Genomic DNA, 21866 nt, shown 5'->3' on the forward strand with positions numbered 1-21866 from the left:
TACCAATGCAGGAGATGCAGGTTTGATCCTTGGGTTGGGACGATGCCCTAGAGAAGGAAATGGCAACGCATTCCACTATTGGGAAATCCCATGGACGGAGGAGCCTGGCAGGCTATAGTCCATAAAGTCACAAAAGAGTGGGACAGGACTTAGCTACTAAAAAACATCAACAAAAGCTTTCTAAAAATCAAATATAAGTGTGTTATTCTTCTGCTTAAGGTATACTTAATGTGGTTTCTTTCTGCTTTAAGAATTGTTTAGTCTCTGGCTGTTTTAAACTTCTGTGTGGTATGTAAAAACCTCAGTCTATTTTTATGCATGATCTCCAAACCAAAAAGTTTCCAAACAGACACAGAAAAGGAACTACTGCCCCTAACCATAACCCTAGGTAAAGGCTATATTTATCAGCTGGAAATGCTTGGTTTTTACTTTGCCAGTACAGTAGCTGATTCCTTCTGAGGTCTGTGCCTTGCTAATAACTATCACACCTGAAATTTGTCCTCAAGTGCAGCAAAGATAGAATGGAAATGAATAGAATCATAAGAGGTTGTCAAATAAGCTTTGTTTCATAGGTCTGGCTCCATACTCTCTAAAATTGAGTTCATTTTTCAGTTTTGAAAGGGCGTGCTTAAAATGAGACTATGTTAGTGGGTCTTTGTGGGCATCTTACTTTAGTCCTCTCTGCTGCTGCTGCTAAGTCACTTCAGTCGTGTCCGACTCTGTGCGACCCCATAGACGGCAGCCCACCAGGCTCCCCCGTCCCTGGGATTCTCCAGGCAAGAACACTGGAGTGGGTTGCCATTTCCTTCTCCAATGCATGGAAGTGAAAAGTGAAAGTGAAGTTGCTCAGTCGTGTCCGACTCTTAGCTCTACTCACCCTCAAATTACACAAGTGCACACAACCCACACACAGAGTTGACATTTGTTAATCACTTGTCATTGGGTACCGGGTTATTATTTTGCTAGGATTCATCCTTATTGCCTTATTTAGATCTCCTTTACAATTTTTAAAATGACTGATCAGGATTAGGGATTGAGTCTTTGGTCAAAGTGTGTAGTAAAGTTTACAAAATCCGTGTATCTGAGTCCCACATACATGGCGCCCTTCCACAGATGTGAATGCTAATGCATCCCACTGATGCTAATGCATTTGTCATAGGTTCTTGAAAGAATGTGGTACAATAAGTATGCGCCTTTCCTATTTATATATTAAAAAGATATCTAAATTTAAATAATCCAACAAGAAAATATTATCTTAATTTAAAATATAATTTTCTACCCCTATATTACCCCTCCCCCATTCCCTCTCACACTGGAAACTACTAATTTGTTTTCTGTGTCTGTGAGTTTGCTTCCTTTTTTTTTATTATTATATTCACTAGTTGGTTGTATTTTTTAGACTTAACATTCAAGTAATATCATACAGTATTTGTTTTCTTCTGTCTGGCATTTCACTTCGCAAAGTACCCTCCAAGTTCATCTGTGTTGTTTCAAATGGCAAAATTATATAAATATATGTGTATATATATATATGTTTATGATTTTCCACAGTGGCTGCACCAGTTTACATTCCTACAAACAGCGTATGAAGGTTCCCTTTTCTCCACGTCCTCTCCAACATTTGTTTGTGTTCTTTTTGATGACAGCCGTTCTGACTGGTATGAGGCAATCGGTCACTGTGGTTTTGATTTGCTTTTCCTTAATGATCAGTGATGCTTGGCATGGTTTCATGTGCCTGTTGGCACGTCTGCATCTCCTCTTTGGAAAGAGTGTGTATTCAGATCTCTGTCCATTTTTTAATTGGGTTGTTTGTGACGTTAAGTTGTATGAGCTCTTTATATATTTTGGATATTAACCCCTTATCAGTCATATCATTTGCAAATGTTTTCTCCCATTCGGTAAGCTGTCTTTTCATCCTGTTGATGGTTTCCTTTAAGTTCAATTAGGTTCCATTTATTTTTGCTTTTGTTTCCAATATAGGGGTAGGGAATTAAGGGACACAAACTATTATGTATAAAATAAGCTACAAGGATATATAGTACCTCACAGGGAATATAATAGCCAATATTTTATAGTAACTATAGATGCAGTATAACCTTAAACATTGTGAATCACTATGTCGTATGCCTGTAATTTATGTAATATTGTACATCAACTATAACTCAATAAAACATATAATTACCAAATTAATGGATTTGGTCTTATTGATAGTACTATAGCCTTTTACCCCCAGCAAGTATTCCTAGTTATATCCTTAGAAGCCAATGTGTATTTATCTGCAAACTTATTGTAATATGTTCTAAAGATTCAAGATGCTCTCTGGATTTAATTTTTGCCAGATGACATTTAAACACTAGAGCTGAATTATAAATGAAGTTGCTTTGTTAAAAACAACAAAGAGTGAGTTTATGAACTTGTGAAGCTGGAAACCAAATCAGTATTCCAAACCAAACTCCATTGCTGCTATCTCATTAAATAGCATTGGGTAGATGTTTAAAGATTTTTATACATTTTAATTCAGGTGGTAACTTGAATAAAAACAACATTGATTTTTTTTTTCCTAATTCATTCTTGGTCATGAATAACATACTAAAAATCAAAATGACTTTAATTCTGTTTGAGTCTGTCTGTGTAACAGGGTATTAAACTTTTGGAGGCTTTCTTTCCCCATGCTAATTTTCATCATTTTGCTGTTCCTTTCGTTTGCCCTGGAACTTTAGCTTTTTAGAATTAATATTCATTCTTTTCACCATATATCCCAATCATTAAACATTTAAACTTTGATCAGGCAGAGAAGCAAGAAACTATGGATAATGATGAAGTTGGAACTTCCCTGAACAACCTGTTAGCTCATCTTGGAAGAAGAGTGTTGTGCCAAATGGTCTTAATGTGCTCATGAATAGTGTTGTAACAAAAGTGGGTAGAGAGATAAGCATAAAGGGCAGTTCTAATGGAAGGAATGATAGTAAGATACATCTTGGCTGAACATCCTAATGCTTTGTCAAGATGCTGTCTGCTCTTGCTGCTAAATTAGGTACATATTAATTTAGCAGCTCCTATAGCTATGTGCTACTTTACAAAATGAATTAGAAGAGAAATAATATACCTCTCAGGATTTAGAAGTATCTCATATGACAGTAAAATGGTTACATAGAGAATACCCATTTAACCCAGAGTTTATGATACATTAACTGTGTGGATAGATTCTGAAAATAAAAGTGGGAGAGGCGGGAAGGAAGTTCATACGAAGGTATCTGTAGGCTCTAACTACCTTGAGTTTTTAGCTTTATACTGAACTTGGAAGTAACTGAGACTTTTCCTGTTGCTGTTTCCTAAATGCAGAATTTCAGAGTGGGAATATCAGGACTTTAGCTGAAAATACACCTATATTAAACCAAGAATCTTTGGCCGTGGCATTTGGGCACAGACATTGGGGAGATTTAACGAACTGTGAAGATTGATCATGGAAATCAAAGAGGAAGGAGCATCAGAAGAAGGCCAGAACTTTCTGCCTACCCCCCAGGCGAATGACACCGGGGACTTTCAGTTCACAAGTGAGTATAAAATTAAATAACTTTGTTCCCAAATTAAATAACTTTGTTCCTTTGCACTATTATTTCAGTGTTCTAAGTCTATGATACGTCTCTCCTCTTTTATCCTGGGTGAGGTAGATGATAGTCTATGAAATGGTTCAATATCAAATAGAACCATTGTTCTTGAATGTGTATTAAGAACAGTATATAGTTTCTTTTTGTTAAGGATTTTGATCTTTATTTGAAGATCAATTGGAAAACTAAGACAGTACTCGAATTTTGAAAAAATCACTCTGGATGTTGATGGAGACCTAATTGTGGAGGCACAGAGAGGGTCCGAGACACCATTTAGGAGGCTGTTGTTGCACACTTTCTATTGAATATATTTCTACTCTCATGTGGAATTATTTTTTGAAACCTAGAAATTTTCTCTTTAAAACCAAAGACTCTTCAGTTGAGAACATTAGGGCACAATGATTACACTAGCTGCTTAGCGGTTGCTGCCATACCTAAGTCACATCAATAGAGCAAGCAAGCTTGGCTATTTGGCCAGGATTAGCATTTGAACATGAACGTTGATTTTTGTGCTACTCCAGTAATTCAAATCATTGGAAGAATTATATGTTTCCTCTCATGCTTAACATTCTAGAGTTTGGGTTAGATTGTTTAGCATAAACTTTTAAAAAAATTTATTTATTTTAATTGAAGGCTAATTACTTTACAATATTGTAGTGGTTTTGCCATACATTGACATGAATCAGCCATGTGTTGTGTTTTATTCAAAAAATTCTTATCCAGTTATTTAGCCCTGGTAAACATATGCCTAACCTCTCATATTTCATTTACATTATAAAAATAATCTTGAGAAAATGATACTGGTTGGATGAGTTTATTTGAGTAATTTGATTGTCAGAGCTTATAGCAGAATTGTTAATAGCCTTTAAAAAAATAACTACAGTATTTGAAATTAACAAAGACCTACCTAATAATTGTCAATCTAACCCCTCTTAGAAAGTCTAAAATTGTTAAATGTCAGTAGGAAATAAAAGTAAACATAAATGCAAAAAATATGAACTCTGTATATAAAAAACAGATGGGTTTTATACAAAGAGATGGTTCCAACAGTTGTTGACTGAAAAAATAATACACAACATAAGAGTTATGAGTTATGTTTTATTGGGGCAAAATGAAAACTATAACCCGGGAGACAGCATTTCAGATAGCTCTTAGGAACTGCTCCAAAGAAGCAGGGGGAAAGGTCAGTGTACATGTGACTTTGGTGAAAGAGGAGTACATGCAATCAAGCACATATTTCTGCAGAAGGTTTCTGCTATTCTCATGAAGGTCACTGCTAGTTATAAGGAGCAGATGTCACCATGAAGGATTTTAGTGCTTTTCTAGATATGAGGAGATGCAAGAATTGGGCTTATAAAATTGTCTCCTGAAAATATCTGTCTGAAAACCTGTTCTGCCATTTTGTTGTTGTTGTTTTCCGCAAATCACAGAGTGCCTCATTTATGATCTCCACCCTAAATTCCTTTCAGGGGATACTGAAGGTCAGCAGCTGCAGCAGCTCATGATTTAATCCTTGCAGAGGTGGATAGCAAGTGCCAGTCTGTAGTGGACACAGTATATTCATGACTAAATGCTAATACATATAAGTTTTATCTGATGAGTGCACCAATAAAGATAAACAAGGAGAAGATTTTTATAATACTCTTTTATTTCTTGGTCACCCATGAGTGGTGACAAATGACATCCCAATCCTCATTCACTCTTTATTTTTGTTGTTGTTGTGCTTACTTTTTGTAGTTTTATTTGGTTTTATATTTTTTATAATCTCTATTTCTGTTTTTCTTTTTTATTGACGTATAATTGACTTACCATATTATATTTGGTGAAGGTGTACAACATACTGATTCATTATTTTTATAGATTATATTTCATTTGATGATACTGAAAAAAAAAATGGCTATATCCCCCGTCAGCCACTCTTGTTTGGGAAGCTCTGAAACAGACTGTGGTCTTAACGAATCCATCTACCATTTTATTACTTGCCACAGCCTTACCTTTCTATCTTCTAACCATTAAATGTTCCCATTTCCTTACCTTTGTTCTCAAACTTACTTTCCCTCCCACTTCATCTTAAATCAGTTAGCCATGTTAATAGATTTTTTTTAACTGCCAAAAAAGGAAAGAACATTTAATAGAATACTGATTTGAGCTATCAATAAATTGGCAGAATAACTACTGTCATCATGTCCTGAGTAACCTAACTAGAAATCGCTCTTTAATTATTTACTATTAGCACAAGGTCGAGGTGGTGTGAAAGAGAAATCTGCTTCAGAGAAGACTTGGATGAGGTCATCCTTTGTGAAGCTTCCATCTCTGTCGACATATATACAAAAGAAACAGAAACAGTTGAAAAATATGTTTTGCATTTTTCATGCCTTACGGAAACAATATTTCTGTTTTATAACCATGGAACTAAATACAGCAATCACATCTTTAGCCATATCTAGTTTTGCTATAAATATTACATCCTGCCCTGAGAATTGACTTGTTATATACGTCTGGATGATTAACTGAGTTTATTTGTTCTGCCAAATAACGTGTTTATACATTGTGGGCAGCGAGAGAGTTATATATGTTCACTTGATTTTGATGAGTTAAATATAGTCAATCTGAATTTGTGCCTATTATTCATAGGCATTCAGAAGACTCCAAATGAACCACAGTTGGAATTCATCCTTGGTAAGAAATTCTTATTTATTTATAGCTATAAATGTAATAAGCCTTTTGTACATATAGTTTACAACTTTAGGTATGTTACTGATATCATTGTTACTTATATCATAATATATTTTCTAACATTTCATGAATATTATTCTGTAAAAAAAAAAATCATTCTATAAGGTAAGTGTTATTTTCCCCAGTTTATAAGTGAAGAATCTGAGCTATGGAGCAGGTCAGCTTATGACCCAAGGATTGAGGACTTCACAGGTGATGGGTTTGTGTCTGTCAATCAGACACAATCAGACTGCTGGCCAGAAGTCCTTTGCCTAACACTCATTCTAATACAGTGACTGAAGTTTGTTGCAAATCATGTCTCAAAATCCATATGTCTAATTACTCACTCCTTGGGCTGTTAACTGGGCTCATGTAGAGTTTTCCTTTGTCCTTCTTTATGACATTTACAAGGTCTGTGCTCCCCTTTTGGTCTCACTTACTCAAAAATATTCCCTTGCTCTTCTGTCTTGATATTGTGGAGAGATCCTTGACTTTGAGAATTTTATTTTAATTCAAAGCTTTAACTTGCTTAAGCAACCCTAAGAATCTATCACATGTAGAAATTTGTAAATTTGTCAAAGGATGAATTAAAAATGTGCACCCCTACAACACTGTAAATCAACTACACTTCAATAAAAGCAATTTTTGCTTATGTAGCAGTGGTTTAAAAAAAAATGCATACTCTGAGGCTGGTCCACTACTTAGCTAGTGAGTAGGAACCGGAATTGGGTATGACTGCAAAGTGCTATTAGGGAATTAGTTGCAAAATGGCATTTAAAGGGGGTAAGAATATGGTTCCTATGAACTATTTAGAGAGACTTTTCTTCTTCTTTCATTGTCCTGAAGTACTTTGAAAGGTTTCTAATATTTTTACATTTATTTGTATGAAATTTCACCAGATGTATGTTAATATTCAAATCATTGAATATTAATACATATATATTTTATGAAGTTATGGGCAAGTTGAAACACATATTTCCACTATCTGTAGTAGTTTGTAGTGATTTGAAGTTCCAATTATTTTAGGAATATATATTTTTATTATATAATGAAATGTTTCAAATTTACATCCTTCACTCAAAATATTATAATTTGAAGCATAACTTATTGAGAAAACAATCATAATTTTTTTGGTTTTGTTTTCTTTCTCTTTCTAATAGGTTTTATTTTTTGAACAGTTTGCAGTTCACACCAAATTTGGACAGAAGATATAGAGGTTTCCTAGGTACTCCCCTGCCCCTACACATGTATCAGATCAGATCAGATCAGTTGCTCAGTTGTGTCTGACTCTTTGCGACCCCATGAATCACAGCACGTCAGGCCTCCCTGTCATCACCAACTCCCGGAGTTCACTGAGACTCACGTCCATCGAGTCAGTGGTGCCATCCAGCCATCTCATCCTCTGTCATCCTCTTCTCCTCCTGCCCCCAATCCCTCCCAGCATCAAAGTCTTTTCCAATGAGTCAACTCTTCGCATGAGGTGGCCAAAGGACTGGAGTTTCAGCTTTAGCATCATTCCTTCCAAAGAAATCCCAGGGCTGATCTCCTTCAGAATGGACTGGTTGGATCTCCTTGCAGTCCAAGGGACTCTCAAGAGTCTTCTCCAACACCACAGTTCAAAAGCATCAATTCTTCGGCGCTCAGCCTTCTTCACAGTCCAACTCTCACATCCATACATGACCACAGGAAAAACCATAGCCTTGACTAGCCGGACCTTTGTTGGCAAAGTAATGTCTCTGCTTTTGAATATGCCATCTAGGTTGGTCATAACTTTCCTTCCAAGGAGTAAGCGTCTTTTAATTTCATGGCTGCAGTCACCATCTGTAGTGATTTTGGAGCCCAGAAAAATAAAGCCTGACACTGTTTCCACTGTTTCCCCATCTATTTCCTCCCCCATTACCAACATCCCCCAGCCAGAATGGTACATTTGTTACAGTTGATGAACTTACAGTGACAGATTATTGTTATCCTAAGTCAATAATTTGGGGCTTTTTGGGTGACTCAGTGGTAAAGAACCCTCCTGCCAATGCAAGAGACACAGGAGACCCGGGTTCCGTCCCTGGGTCAGGCAGATTCCCCGGAAAAGGAAATGGTAACTCATTCCAGTATTCTTGCCTGGAGAATCCCATGGACACAGGAGCCTCGTGGGCCACAGTCCATGGGGTCACAAAGAGTCATACACAACTGAGTGACTGAGCAAGTCCATAATTTACATTAGGGTTCATCCTTGCGGTTACATATTATCTATGGGTTTGGACAATGTATAAACATGTGTTCATCATTATAGTATCATACTTAGTATCGTCACTGCCCTAAAAGTTCTCTGAGCTCTGCCTATTCATCCCTGTCTTTCTGGCAATGCCTGACAACCCCTGATAAAGATATACTTTATTTATTTATTTATTTGTCTAGAAAATTCTCAGATGTTGTCAAATAAAGAAAAAATCCACTTTTCAGAAAGGGAGCCAAGTATCAAAAAAGACCATGGCATCTCCTGACTCACTAACTATAACTCTTGTTACTTGAGACTTTACTTACTCATCTTTTATTTTTAAGATAATATAGTCTTTTTTTTTAACCTTTCAGCAAGACTTCTGAAAAATGAAGATTTGTTAGACTCATTAAGAGTATTTCAAAACCCAAAGAAAGCTTTCTTGCTTGAATCCTGGAGAACAGGGGAAATCTGAATTAGGCAGAAGTAATTGGAGTAGAGGCTGTTAGTCAAGCATGGAGACAGAATGTGTGGACCACATACCTATCTTCTATTTCAATTAAAGTTACCTGTCTTTTTCAAAGACCTAACTATACTAACTGTTTTGAAAGTGCAGTCAAGTTTGGGAACAACACTATCATCACTTACATTTCTGGCTTGAATCATAGATTTAAGAGGTGAGCAGCTCTGAGAATTTGTTCATAATAATATTTCTCCCATTTTAAAAAAACAAACTTTAATTTTCTTTTTTCATGTCTATTCAAAAAATACACTAGAATTCCTAACAACAGGTAATTTTATTTTGTCATATGGCAGGAAATCCTTGATGAGTAAACAAAAGAAAGTTATCTAGAATCTTCAGGGAATTGTGTTGTTGATCCTGGAATATGTATTTCTTAATCTGTTTGTTATACTTCTTAGCACTTAAAAGATTCTTAACTATACCATTTCTTGAGGATATTTTTTAAACTATTCTTTCAAAGACATCACAGCCAAACCCATTTAGGTTTTAGTGTATATTTTTGTCACCATTTTTTTCTTTAAGTTTTTTTAATCTCACAAATTATTCAAGACTTCATCTATCATATAGTTAGCTTCATTTCATAATTAATAAGTTAAAGAGTAATATTTTCTTAAATATTTTTTCATTGTTTAAGAATATGCATATTTAATTAATGAGAAAGAAAACAAAGCATCTTACTACAAAAAATCTAGGAACAAAATGGAATAAAGGATGTAAGAGATATTTTTCCAACTAATTTTCCAACTAAAATTTTTTTTGGGGTAGATTTTCTTTTATTGAAGTAGAGTTGATTTACAACGTCATGTTAATTTCCACTGTACAGAAAAGTGATTCAGTTATACATATATATGTGTGTATATATATATATATATACGTTTTAATATATTCTTTTCCATTATAATTTATCTCAGGATATTGAATATCTCCCTGTGCTATACAGTAGGACTGTGTTGTTTATCCATCCAAATAATTTTTTTCTTACATTTGATTCTTGATTCTGTACCAAAGTATTCAAATAAATTGAGAGTTTCACTGGCTTCCTTTTTAAATTGGGAACAGCCACACTAATTTTGCAGGTGTCATATTATTTTGTATGAGTTACTTTCTATCAAGGATTTGTTTCTGTCTTGTCCATATGTCTATAAAATCATTATATCTTGTTGAAGTTCCTCTGCTACATTTTTATTCAAGTTAATCAGGTGGGAAATGTCTAGTCAATTGAGCAAGCTGATTGGTTAAAAATATCTTGATAGTAAAAGAGAAACATGTACTGATAAGATGAGGATCTCATGCCCATTGTCAACAGTATTTCTAGTGGTTGACTGCATTTAAATTGTGTAATTCACCTGGACACCTATAGCTCTGCTTCCACGTGTCTTTCATCGTTTAACTTGAGTATATAGGCACCCCTTTTATTTTCACGAAGAGGAAAATAAGTAAAAATCCAAGAGAACACAGACTTTGTTTACAGTTTAATAAAATTGTTTTATTTCAACAAAGCTGGCATTTAAGAAGAGGGATCATTTCTCACCATCAGATAATGTTTCTTTCTTGAAACCATTGTGGGAAATTATATATAGAATTGAGTCATTTGACAAAGACATGAAAGAAAAGAAATTCCCGTGAACTGTTTCTTAAGTTTAGTTCCCTGATTATGCTTATCACATTTATTGTCATGCCTCCATTTACTGCCTCCAAAGTCAATAGAATACTTAAAAGAATGTTTCCGTATTTTTATATGGACACCGCATATATCATGAATCCCAGGCAATAGTCACTAATGCACGTTAATATATAGGTGAGAATGACATGTGTGTATGTGTATGTGATTCTTGTGTTTTTCATTTAACAGCATGAGGTCACGTTCTTGAAATAACTTACATACTAATGACTGATACCTAATGAAAGCCAAGCGAGCAGTTGCAGGACACATTGAAACACACATTGTATACACGTCAAAAGCCTTGGTCTCAGTTATGATAGGAACATGGGTACATGGTGGAGGGAGTGAAATCCCTAACAAATGCAAGTAATTCATTCATCTAAATTTTACTGGGAGCATAGAAAACTCAAAAAGTACTCTCAGAAAGTATTAAGTCTTGGGTAGACAGAAATAGGGCAACTCTATAGACTGTGCCTGGGGGAGAAGGAGTTGGTTTGGAGAACAGAGGGCCTATTTGGAGCCTATCTTGGACATAGAGAGTTGAGGAAGGCCTCTGTGTGTCCAAAGAGACTTAGGCAAGGTGTGGAGGCTGATTTGGAAAGTGTCCATACTGAACATAAGACCCAGGTGACTCTCCCAGCCTGAGGGGGCAGACTATAGGAGATACTTATGCAGCAGGTAATAGGGTTGGAAGAATGAGAAGACTGGGGCTCGAGGGTAGTAACTCAGGTTGTTGGTTTGATCAGGCATGAAACCAAATTATGAGTTGAATTGGTCTTGAAGTGAAAGTGGAAATTGCAAATAGTGAAGGACTGTTTATTGGGCTACTAGAATGTCAGAGTCAGAATAGGACAAGGGTAAGAGAGGGGCTGAGCCAGTGAGTTCCTGCTCCCAGGCTTCTTTTAGTCTCCCTCACCTGTACCTGGACTGAACCTCTGGACAATAGGATCAATCCTGGTGCCTGGGTGTTGCTGAGACTCTAGTGAGTAAGGGTTAGAGAGAGGTGGGATTCAACGTCAAATGATTGTTCGATTCCTTGCCTTTTCTGAAGCTGTTTTCTCTTTTAAGAATGATAAAATGATTTTTTCCCAGAGATTTCTTCCTCTTGAATTGAAAAATGCATCAGTTCCTTTCTACAGATTTTATTAGCACAGAAAATAAGACTAATTTGAGGTTCAAATTATTTAATAGATCCTTGCTTTATATCTCTGTTTTCTCTAAAGTCAATAAACCCATATTGATTTCTATAATTTTATTAGTAATATAGTGAGAACTATATCAGATGAAAATCAATCATAGACAATGCAGAATTACCTCTGCAATGTAGCCATATGTCATCATACATTTTCAGATAGCTAATCCTCTTTTTTTAAAAATATTTTTTATTTGGCTGCGCCAGATCTTAAAATAGTTGCAGCATTTGGGATCTAGTTCCCTGACTGGATCTTTCCTGGTGGCTCAGAGGTTAAAGCGTCTGCCTCCAATGCGGGAGACCTGGGTTCGATCCTTAGGTCGGGAAGATCCCCTGGAGAAGGAAATGGTAACCCACTCCAATATTCTTGCCTGGAGAATCCCATGGATGGAGAAGCCTGGTAGGCCACAGTCCATGGGGTCGCAAAGAGTCAGACATGACTGAGCGATTTCACTTACTCCCTGACTGGGGTTTGAACCCAGGACCCTTGCATTAGGAGCATGGAGCCTTAGCCACTGAACCACGAGGGAAGTTCCCTGACAACCCTCTTGATTTCTGTTTGCCCATCTCATTTCTTGACTTTTCTTCTAATACCTCAAATATAGAACCAGTAAAGCAAAGTTTGAGCCACTCCATTTCATCCACAACTCAGAGTCAATCAGCGTGTGTTGTTTATTTTTTATAGTGAAACATATATATTTTAAAGATGGAAAACTATGTAGTCATTAAAAATCATCTGTCAAAAGGATATTTTATTCAACAAGGAAATATAAGAGTTGTCAAAGCAGGCTAACAAACTGCATGTACAACAAAACCCTTGTTTAACTGTGTCTGTGTGCACAAAATAATAAGATTGGAAGAACAGGCATGACAGACTTTAATCATGGTTCTCACAACTTGGTAAAATTTCCATTTCCTTTGTTATGCTTTTCCTTATGTTAAGTATTTTATTAAATATTCCAAAGTTTCTGCAACATGCTCATATAAATGTCTTAACTGTTCATTTATTTAAATAAACACCTAAATAAGCTGAACAAGAAAAGGGGGCATATTTGAAGGGGTAAAATTCTGCTCTTTGCCTTCAATTAACTCTTAGTATAGCTAAAGAGATCAAACTAGTTTTAGTTTAGTTCAGCCTAAGACTCCTGAAGCCATTAAAAAGATCCTTAAAAGCTAAGCTATTTTTCAGGGTCTCTAAGAATATAAAAGGATCAAACTAATATGAGAAAAAGTAGTCAAAGGCTTTTCAAGGAAGACTTGTGTTGCTTAGTTGCTCAGTCGTGTCTGACTCTGCGACCCCATGGGCTGTGGTCTGCCAGGCTCCTTTGTCCATGGGGGTTCTCCAGGCAAGAATACTGGAGAGGCTTGCCATGCCCTCCTCCAGGAGATTTTCCCAATCCAGGGATAGCGTCCAGGTCTCCTGCACTGCAGGCAGATTCCTACTATTTGAGCCAGCCAGGTCTCCCTTCCAAGGAACATATAACTAAAGCCAGTTTGTGAAGGAAGGAAACAGCACTCGAACTGGGAGCAAAGGAGGAATCACATTCTAGACCAGGACAGCAGCAGATGTTTGGTTCAGGACAAGATAAAGACTCTGAATTCAGAATACATACTCACACCAGGTTCATGCAATAAATACTTTTGTATTATTATACCAATTTATGTATAAAAAGCCAGCCGTCTTGTCTTCCTAGAAGAGAAAATAAAATCTGTATTGTCAAATAGGTTTCTTGATTCATCTACTTCCTGGTCCTTTGAAATCATGGTATGTACTGAAAAATCAGTGATTCCAAGTACTTTATGGAAAATTATTTCACATTTACTCTGTAAGCAACGTCAGTTCTGCCATATATAATGTGACTAAATAAACAAACTGAAGTATACCCTTGTAGAAACTCTGTTTAAAAAAAGGTCTGTGGACAGGCAACCACTATATATCTGGACCAGGTAAATGATGGGCAACAGCCTAGAATTCAGTGATTAAAATTCATTTCTATCACAGCATTATGTCATGGTACAAAGGCAAGATGTCCTTGGGTTGGTAACTTCAAATATTAGACAGGCATTCAATAAGGACAAGGAGAATGCTGATTCTAAAGGCTCTGTTCTTCTCTTGGATCATATATGTGATTCTACATACTGATTTTAGATTTTCTATAAATAGCTACCATATATATAACAGCCCAGCTAGGAAAAAAAAAAGTCATGTAAATCATGTGATCAGTTTTCTGTGTTCAGAATTTGAAAATGTGTATAAAATATGCCCAAATTGACAAGCTGCACAAAAACTGCCTCATCTCTTTATAGAGGTGGCTTTTATAGCTTGCTAAGGCTTTCATTAACCTGCATGTCAGATCCATTCATAGTTTATGAATTGCTATAAATCAGTCATTGTTTTATATGTTTCTCGGAAAGAAAAAAAAAAATCGAGGAAGGCTAACTTGCCAGTTTTCTCCTGTGTTCACACTTCTCCGTTCCTGCTGATCTGTGTTTTATAAATGATCATAAAGCTCTGACTTTTTTAAAGCTCCAATGGGAGAATGGAAGATTTTACTATATCTTTAGTATTTTTACCTTCTATGTGGTATTATAGGTAAGCTAAGGGAATACTAAGCACAGAGGTATATTTTTGTATTTAATCTATTGATAAAAATATTAATAAAAATTTTACCTCTTCATATAAGCTGCAGGATGATTTTCAAGCAAGAGAAGCAACTGTTAAGAATGCACTTGCTCTATTTTGTTGCCTCATTATAAATTCATGGCCAGTTTCCTTATTCCTATAGTGTGATTCTTCCCTTATAAAGCATTGCATTCCATTGAACAGTAATTTTGAGGAGCACCTTCTAAGGACAAGGCATCATGGGCACAGTAAAAGCTACTGGTTTTTGAGTACCCGCTGTGTGCTTCTCTCTTTGCAAACAAGATGCTATGTTTCTCCTACCACAGTTCTACAGGATAATAACATTAAAAATAGCGTACAGAGTGAGGTAAGTCAGAAAGAGAAGAACAAATATCATGGATTAACATATATATTAATATATGGAATCTAGAAAAACATTACAGATGAACCTATTTGCTGGGCAGGAGTAGAGACACAGAGAACATTTCTGGACATGGCGGGGAGGTGAGGGGGATAAAGCTGGTGGGGAGCTGCTGTGTAGCACAAGGAGCTCAACTCAGTGCTCTGTGATGACCCAGAGGCGGGGTGGGAGGGAGACCCAAGAGAAAGGGGATATATGTATACACATGGCTGATTCCGGAGAAGGCAATGGCAAGCCACTCCAGTACTCTTGCCTGGAAAATCCCATGGACAGAGGATCCTGGTAGGCTGCAGTCCATGGGGTCGCTACGGGGTCCGACACGACTGAGCGACTTCACTTTCACTTTTCACTTTCATGCATTGGAGAAGGAAATGCCAACCTGCTCCAGTGTTCTTGCCTGGAGAATCCCAGGGACGGGGAAGCCTGGTGGGCTGCCGTCTATGGGGTCGCACAGAGTCGGACATGACTGAAGCGACTTAGCAGCAGCAGCATGGCTGATTCACTTTATTGAACAGCAAAAACTAGCACAACATTGTAAAGCAATTATACTCCAGTTAAAAAAATGTGTTGTTGTTCAGTTGCTAAGTCATGTCAGACTCTTTTTGACCCTATGGACTATAGCATACTAGGCTCCCCCGTCTTCCACTGTCTCTCAGAGTTTGCTCAAATTCCTGTCCATTGAGTCAGTGATGCCATCCAACCATCTCATCCTCTGTTGCCCCTTTTGTCCTCCTGCCCTCAATCTTTCCCAGTATCAGGATCTTTTCCAGTGAGTCAGATCTTCACATCTGGTGGCCAAAATATTGGAACTTCAGATTCAGCATCAGTCCCTTCATTGAATATTCAGGGTTGATTTCCTGTAGGATTGATTGGTTTGATGTCCTTGCAGTCCAGGAGTATTCTCTAGCAGCACAATTTGAAAGCATCAAGTCTTCAGCGCTTGCCCTTCTTTATGGTTCAGCTTTCATATCCATACATGACTACTAAAAAAACCACAACCTTGATTATATGGACCTTTGTTGGCAGAGTGATGTCTCTGCTTTTTAATATGCTTACTAGGTTTGTCTTAGCTTTTCTTCAAAGGAGCAAGTTTCTTTTAAATTCATGGCTGCAGTCACCATCTACAGTGATTTTGGAGCCCAAGAAAATAAAATGTTTCACTGATTCTACTTTTTTCCCTTCTACTTGCCATGGAGTGATAGCAAGTAGATCTTAGATCTCAGATGCCATGATCTTAGTTTTTTGAATGTTGAGTTTTAAGCCAGCTTTTTTCACTCTCCTCTTTCATCTTCATCAAGAGGCTCTTTAGTTTCTCTTCACTTTCTGCCATTAAAGTGGTATATGCATATCTGAGATTATTGATATTTTGCCCAACAATCATGATTCCAGTCTGTGATTCATCCAGGATGGCATTTTGCATGATGTACTCTGCAAGGAGTTAAATAAGCAAGGTTACAATATATGGCCTTGTCATACTCCTTTCCCAATTTTGAACTAGTACATTGTTCTATGTCTGGTTCTAATGTTGCTTCTTGACATGCATACAGGTTTCTCAGGGGACAGATAAGGTGGTCTGGTACTCCCATTTTTTAAAGGATTTTCTTAAAAACTCTGTTAGCCTTTGTCCTGCTTCATTGTGTACTCCAAGGTCAAACTTGTCTGTTATTCCAGGTATCTCTTGACTTCCTGCTTTTGCATTCCAATCCCCTATGATGAAAAGGACACCATTTTTGGTTTTAGTTCTAGAAGATGTTGTAGGTCTTCATAAACCCAGTCAACTTCTGCTTCTTCTGCATCAGTGTTTGGGGCATAGGCAGCTTACTGCGATGTTGAATGGTTTCCCTTGAAAACAAACTGAGATCATTCTGTCATTTTTGAGGTTGCACCCAAGTACTGTATTTCAGATTCTTTTATTAACTGTGAGGGCTACTCCATTTCTTCTAAGGGATTCTTGCCCACTGTAGTAGCTATAATGGTCATCTGAGTTAAATTTGCCCATTTCTGTCCATTTTAATTCACTGATTCCTAAGATGTTGATCAATGTTCACCCTTGACATATCCTGATTGACCACATCCAATTTATCTTGATTCATGTACCTAACATTCCAGGTTCCTATGCAATATTGTTCTTTATGGTATTGGACTTTCACCACCAGACACATCTAAAACTGAACATCATTTCCACTTTGGCCCAGCTGCTTCATTCTTTCTGGAGCTATTAGTAATTGCCCTCTACTCTTCCCCAGTAGCATACTAGACACCTTCAGACCCGAGGGCTCATCTTCTAGTATCATATATTTTTGTCTTTTCATACTGTTCATGGGATTCTGGCAAGAATACTGGAGCAGGTTGCCATTTCCTCCTCCAGTGGACCACGTTTTGTCAGAATTCTCCACGATGATGATGATCCACCCATCTTGGGTCACCCTCATAGCATGGCTCATAGCTTCACTGAGTTACACAGCCCCTTTGCCCCAACAAGGCTGTGATCCATGAAGGGGAATTTTAAAAAAATAGCTAACATTCATTGGGTGCTTGTTCATTCAATGTACATTGTTCTAAACAATTTACATATACTATTTAATTCTCACAATTCCATTTGTAAGATAAATGTTCTATTATCATCTTTGTTTTATAGGAAAAGATACTTAGACATAACAATTAAAGTAATTTGAACGCAGGAGTCTCCCACATTATCTTCAATGGAAAGGTGGCAAGTCTAAGATTCCCAGTGATCAACTTTCCAAAGATCTTATGGAAGATGAGTGGCAGAGACTGACTGACTTTTGTGGGATCCAGGTTGACTTTTGTGTGATCTGAAGCTCCAACTTTTAACCGTCAGGCTATACTTCCTCCTTATTTCTAAAAAATTTCTGAGATATTATAGAAACAAACTATAAGGTCAGGCATATTATGATAAGGGCAAAATAAAGACATAAGTCAAGAACTATGGGAGTACTGAGCAAGCAGTGATTAACTATAACTGTGGTATCAGAGACAACATTTCAGGGGATGTGGCATTTGGACCAGGTCTGGAAGATGAGCAGGATTTCTGCTGGTTTAGATTTTCTTTTTGTTTTTATTTTTATTTATTTTACTTTACAATATTGTATTGATTTTGTCGTACACTGACATGAATCAGCCACGGGGATACATGTGTTCCCCAACCTGAACCCCCCTCCCACCTCCTTCCCCATCCCCTCCCTCTGGGTAATCCCAGTGCACCAGCCCCGAGAGCCCTGTATCACGCATCAAACCTGGACTGGCGATTCATTTCACATATGATAATATACATGTTTCAATGCCATTCTCCCAAATCATTCCACCCTCGCCCTCTCCCACAGAGTCCAAAAGATGAAACTGGAGCCTATTATACAGAGTGAAGTAAGCCAGAAAGAAAAACACCAATACAGTACAATAACACATATATATGGAATTTAGAAAGATGGTAACAATAACCCTGTCTGCTGGTTTAGAAGAAACACAAGAGACAATTCAGGCAAAGGTGGTAGCTAACTACACACACACACACACACACACACACACACATACACATGCACGCAACCTACAGCTCGTTTCCCAGGGTGATAAGTTTAATGCTCATTTACATTTTCCTCTTTATTACTTATAATCCCACTCTGAAAATAAATTAAGCTCTTGAAATCCTCTTGCAATATTTTACAATTGTCACATGTACATTAGAAGCTTGTTTTAAAATTCTAAATGAATGCAAGTCTTTAAACATTATTGGATCACTTGCAAATTGTATTTGGGTATCAGGAAGAACTGAGTCTCACTGGCTTTTCTGCTAAGCTAGAGTGAAACTCAGGGAAGGTTCAGGCCATGCTGACCTGGGCACAATGGGCTCTGTGCCATGCTGTATCCCTGACAATTGCCTACCTACGCAGAGCTTACAGACACAAGAATTTGCCTGACTTATCTTTCTTGGAGCTATCTCAATTTTGACAGAATCCAGTAACTGGCAGTACTTTTGAAGAGAAATTTTTTCAGAACAACAGTGTATCAGCACAACAACCAGAATAACAGACAATGATTTTGCATTCCCGGTTCAAATTACAGCCTGTAATCTGAATGAGGAGGTAATGGGAGTGGGAAAACTGCTCTTGCCTTTTAGCAATGTGTTTGTTACCAGCTGGCCATTCAGCCTTAGAGAAATGACCCAATGTCTCTGATTCTCTCTTTTCTTTTCTGTAGAATAGGAACAGGTGTCAGTAACTACCTACTATAGTTCTTGTTAGGATTAAATGTATTCATATATAGAAGCACCTGAAATGATATCTGTACTAATATACTTGATGATGGGTTAACCTTTGCTACTTTGGATATAACCTTGGATACATCACTTTGTTGTACTCAGTGAGTACTTTTTTTGAACAGGGGTCTTGGAACTGCACTTTTGTGCATGACAGTTTGCTATTACACACTGAACTCCTAAGTGCCTGGTGTTGAGTCTTACTGGCTTTGAGGCTATGCTAGATGAAACTCAGAGAAGTCTCAAGCCATGCTGAGCAGAATCTGTAGCCATGCTGCACCCTTGACAGCATCTACCTATGCAGAGCTTACAGACACAGGAATCCCCGCAATGTGTCTTTTCCCATTTTATCTCTGATCTTACAACAGACCTGCCAGGTACTGCTTACTATTTCCCTTTCACAGGTGAAGTCAGTCATTTGCCTAAGGACTTGGAGTGGAGGAATATAAATTCTTAATTGCAAAAGTCATGTTCTTTGCAGCCAATTACTAAAAGTTCAGAATGGGGGAAGGGAAGACCAGAAAAGGTTATCTAAGACCAACATCATGTTTTTGTACTGCTGAAATAATTTAATTGAAGGATGAGAAAATGAACCAATTAGAGCTTCTGTTTTTTAAAAAATAATGTTTATGTATTTGACTGCTCTGGGTCTTTGTTGTAGCATGCAGGGTCTAGCTCCTTAATCAGGGATCGAACCCAGGCCCCTGCATTGGGAGCATGGAGTCTTAGCCACTGGACCACCAGGGAAGTCCCTTAATTAGAGCTTCTTAACAGGACTGTCATGTGAGCAGTGGTTTCTGGTGACTCAAGATTTAATGCATGTTGCCTCTGAAACATAGCTGTTCTTATTGCCACTGGTCATACTTCTAGCTTGGTATCCCTTAGGAGGTTGAGATAAGTGGCATCAGTTAATAAATGAAAAGTATGTAAGAGGACAAATGTCTTTTTTGGCTTCAATTCCTATTTGCCAGGAGTGTACCATTTAACTGAATTTTGTTGCTGGGAATTATATCAACTATACCTATTCTTCTGTTCCCATCTCTTTCTAAATAATATACCACAGGAACTATTTAGTTAAGGAAGGTCGGAATTGATTATTCCACATGGCTTTCGCAAATCATTTGTTAAATTAGAGGGGTTTTTCACACGTTCACATTCTACCTGCTTTATCTGTCTCTTGGGCATGATCAACATGCTCCATCCCATGTATTTATCTTTGTGTGTGGTTTACCTAATTACTATCTTCACTCCATTGTCTAATCACTGAAAATGCTGGTCACTGGAACAGGTCTACCTTACAGCATCTGTTGCTACTTATGGGTAATTGAGGAATCAGGACTGCCCTGCAGCTTTGTTCATTAGGAAGCCACTGAGGTTATGAAGGAGCAAGGTCCCATGATGCTGTCGTGTGTGTGGCTGAGATGTGTCAGTGCAGCTTCTTGTTGAGCAGATGGCATCCCAATATATGAGGCTACCTGGGAACCAAGCCTGGGAAAAGACCTGGTAGAGATTAAAGAATAGCCCCTCCCCATGTTCCCCGTTGGGCTTCTCTGATGGCTCAGTGGTAAAGAATCCACCTGCAATGAGGGAGATGCGGATTCAATCCCTGCGTCAGGAAGATCCCCCGGAGGAGGAAACACTCCAGTATTCTTGCTTGGAGAATCCCATGGACAGAGAAGCCTAGGGGCTACAGTCCATAGGGTCACAAAGCGCTGGACACAACTGAGCGACTGAGCATGCATGCCCACTGTACAGAACAGTCTTCTCCCAAATGCTTCTTACTTGAGCTTTGACTTTCTGCAGCTGTCACTGGTGGTGCTCTTCCGGTTTTAAAACAGCAGAAATTGACTCTCAGAGGGGTTGAGTGACTTACCTGAGCTCCTGTATCTGGTGCAGGAGAGCCCACAGCTAAGTGCTCAGCCCCTGACTCCTCCATTGCCTCTACTTGACCATGACAGAGACTTTGCTCTTGGCTGTCACCTCTGGGGGTAGGTGACAGAAGTCAGCTTGAACAGGCAAGTTATTCCCATGTCAAAACTTGTTCAAATTCAGAGTATCAGTTTTACCCTAATATTCACAAAACTTAAAACACTCTCTTGCTCTGAAGAGTTTCAAAGTCCATGGCTTTAAACGATACTTATAGGTCTTTAGTTCCAAAATTTGTAATTCTTGGCTTCACTTCTCTTTTTTCTTTTTTTTTTATTTGAAATGTACTTGATTTACAATGTTGTGTTACATTCAAGTGTACAGCAAAATGATTTATTTAAACATATATATATATATATATATATATTCTTCTTTCAGATTCTTTTCCTTTATGCATTATTACCAGATACTGAGTATAGTTCTCTGTGCCATACAGTAGGTCCTTGTTGGTTACCTATTTTATATATAGTGATGTGTATCTGTTGATTCCAAACTCCTAATTTATCTCTTCATTCGTTTCTGCTTTGGTAACCATAAATTCATTTTCTGTGTCTGTGAGTCTGTTTTTGTTTTGTAAATAAGTTCATTTGTATCATTTTTTTTTTAGATTCCACATTTAAGTTATATCATAATCTCTGTCTTGCTGCTGCTGCTGCTAAGTCGCTTCAGTCGTGTCCGACTCTGTGCGACCCCATAGATGGCAGCCCATC

At 37.6% G+C, this 21866-nt stretch overlaps 1 protein-coding gene across 3 annotated transcripts in view; it reads left to right on the forward strand.

Annotated features, from left to right (window-relative positions):
- The window catches only part of INPP4B (inositol polyphosphate-4-phosphatase type II B), a 714114-nt gene that overhangs the window by 281748 nt on the left and 410500 nt on the right, over nt 1-21866 (forward strand). For all 3 annotated transcript variants that reach the window (XM_019977498.2, XM_070769067.1, XM_019977497.2), the window contains exons 3-4: nt 3343-3554; nt 6243-6287. In XM_019977498.2, the coding sequence (XP_019833057.2) occupies nt 3464-3554; nt 6243-6287 (136 nt within the window). In that variant the 5' untranslated portion in view covers nt 3343-3463. The remainder of the gene's footprint in view (nt 1-3342; nt 3555-6242; nt 6288-21866) is intronic.

This window comes from Bos indicus, chromosome 17 (assembly GCF_029378745.1).
Source record: "Bos indicus isolate NIAB-ARS_2022 breed Sahiwal x Tharparkar chromosome 17, NIAB-ARS_B.indTharparkar_mat_pri_1.0, whole genome shotgun sequence".
NCBI lineage: Eukaryota > Metazoa > Chordata > Mammalia > Artiodactyla > Bovidae > Bos > Bos indicus.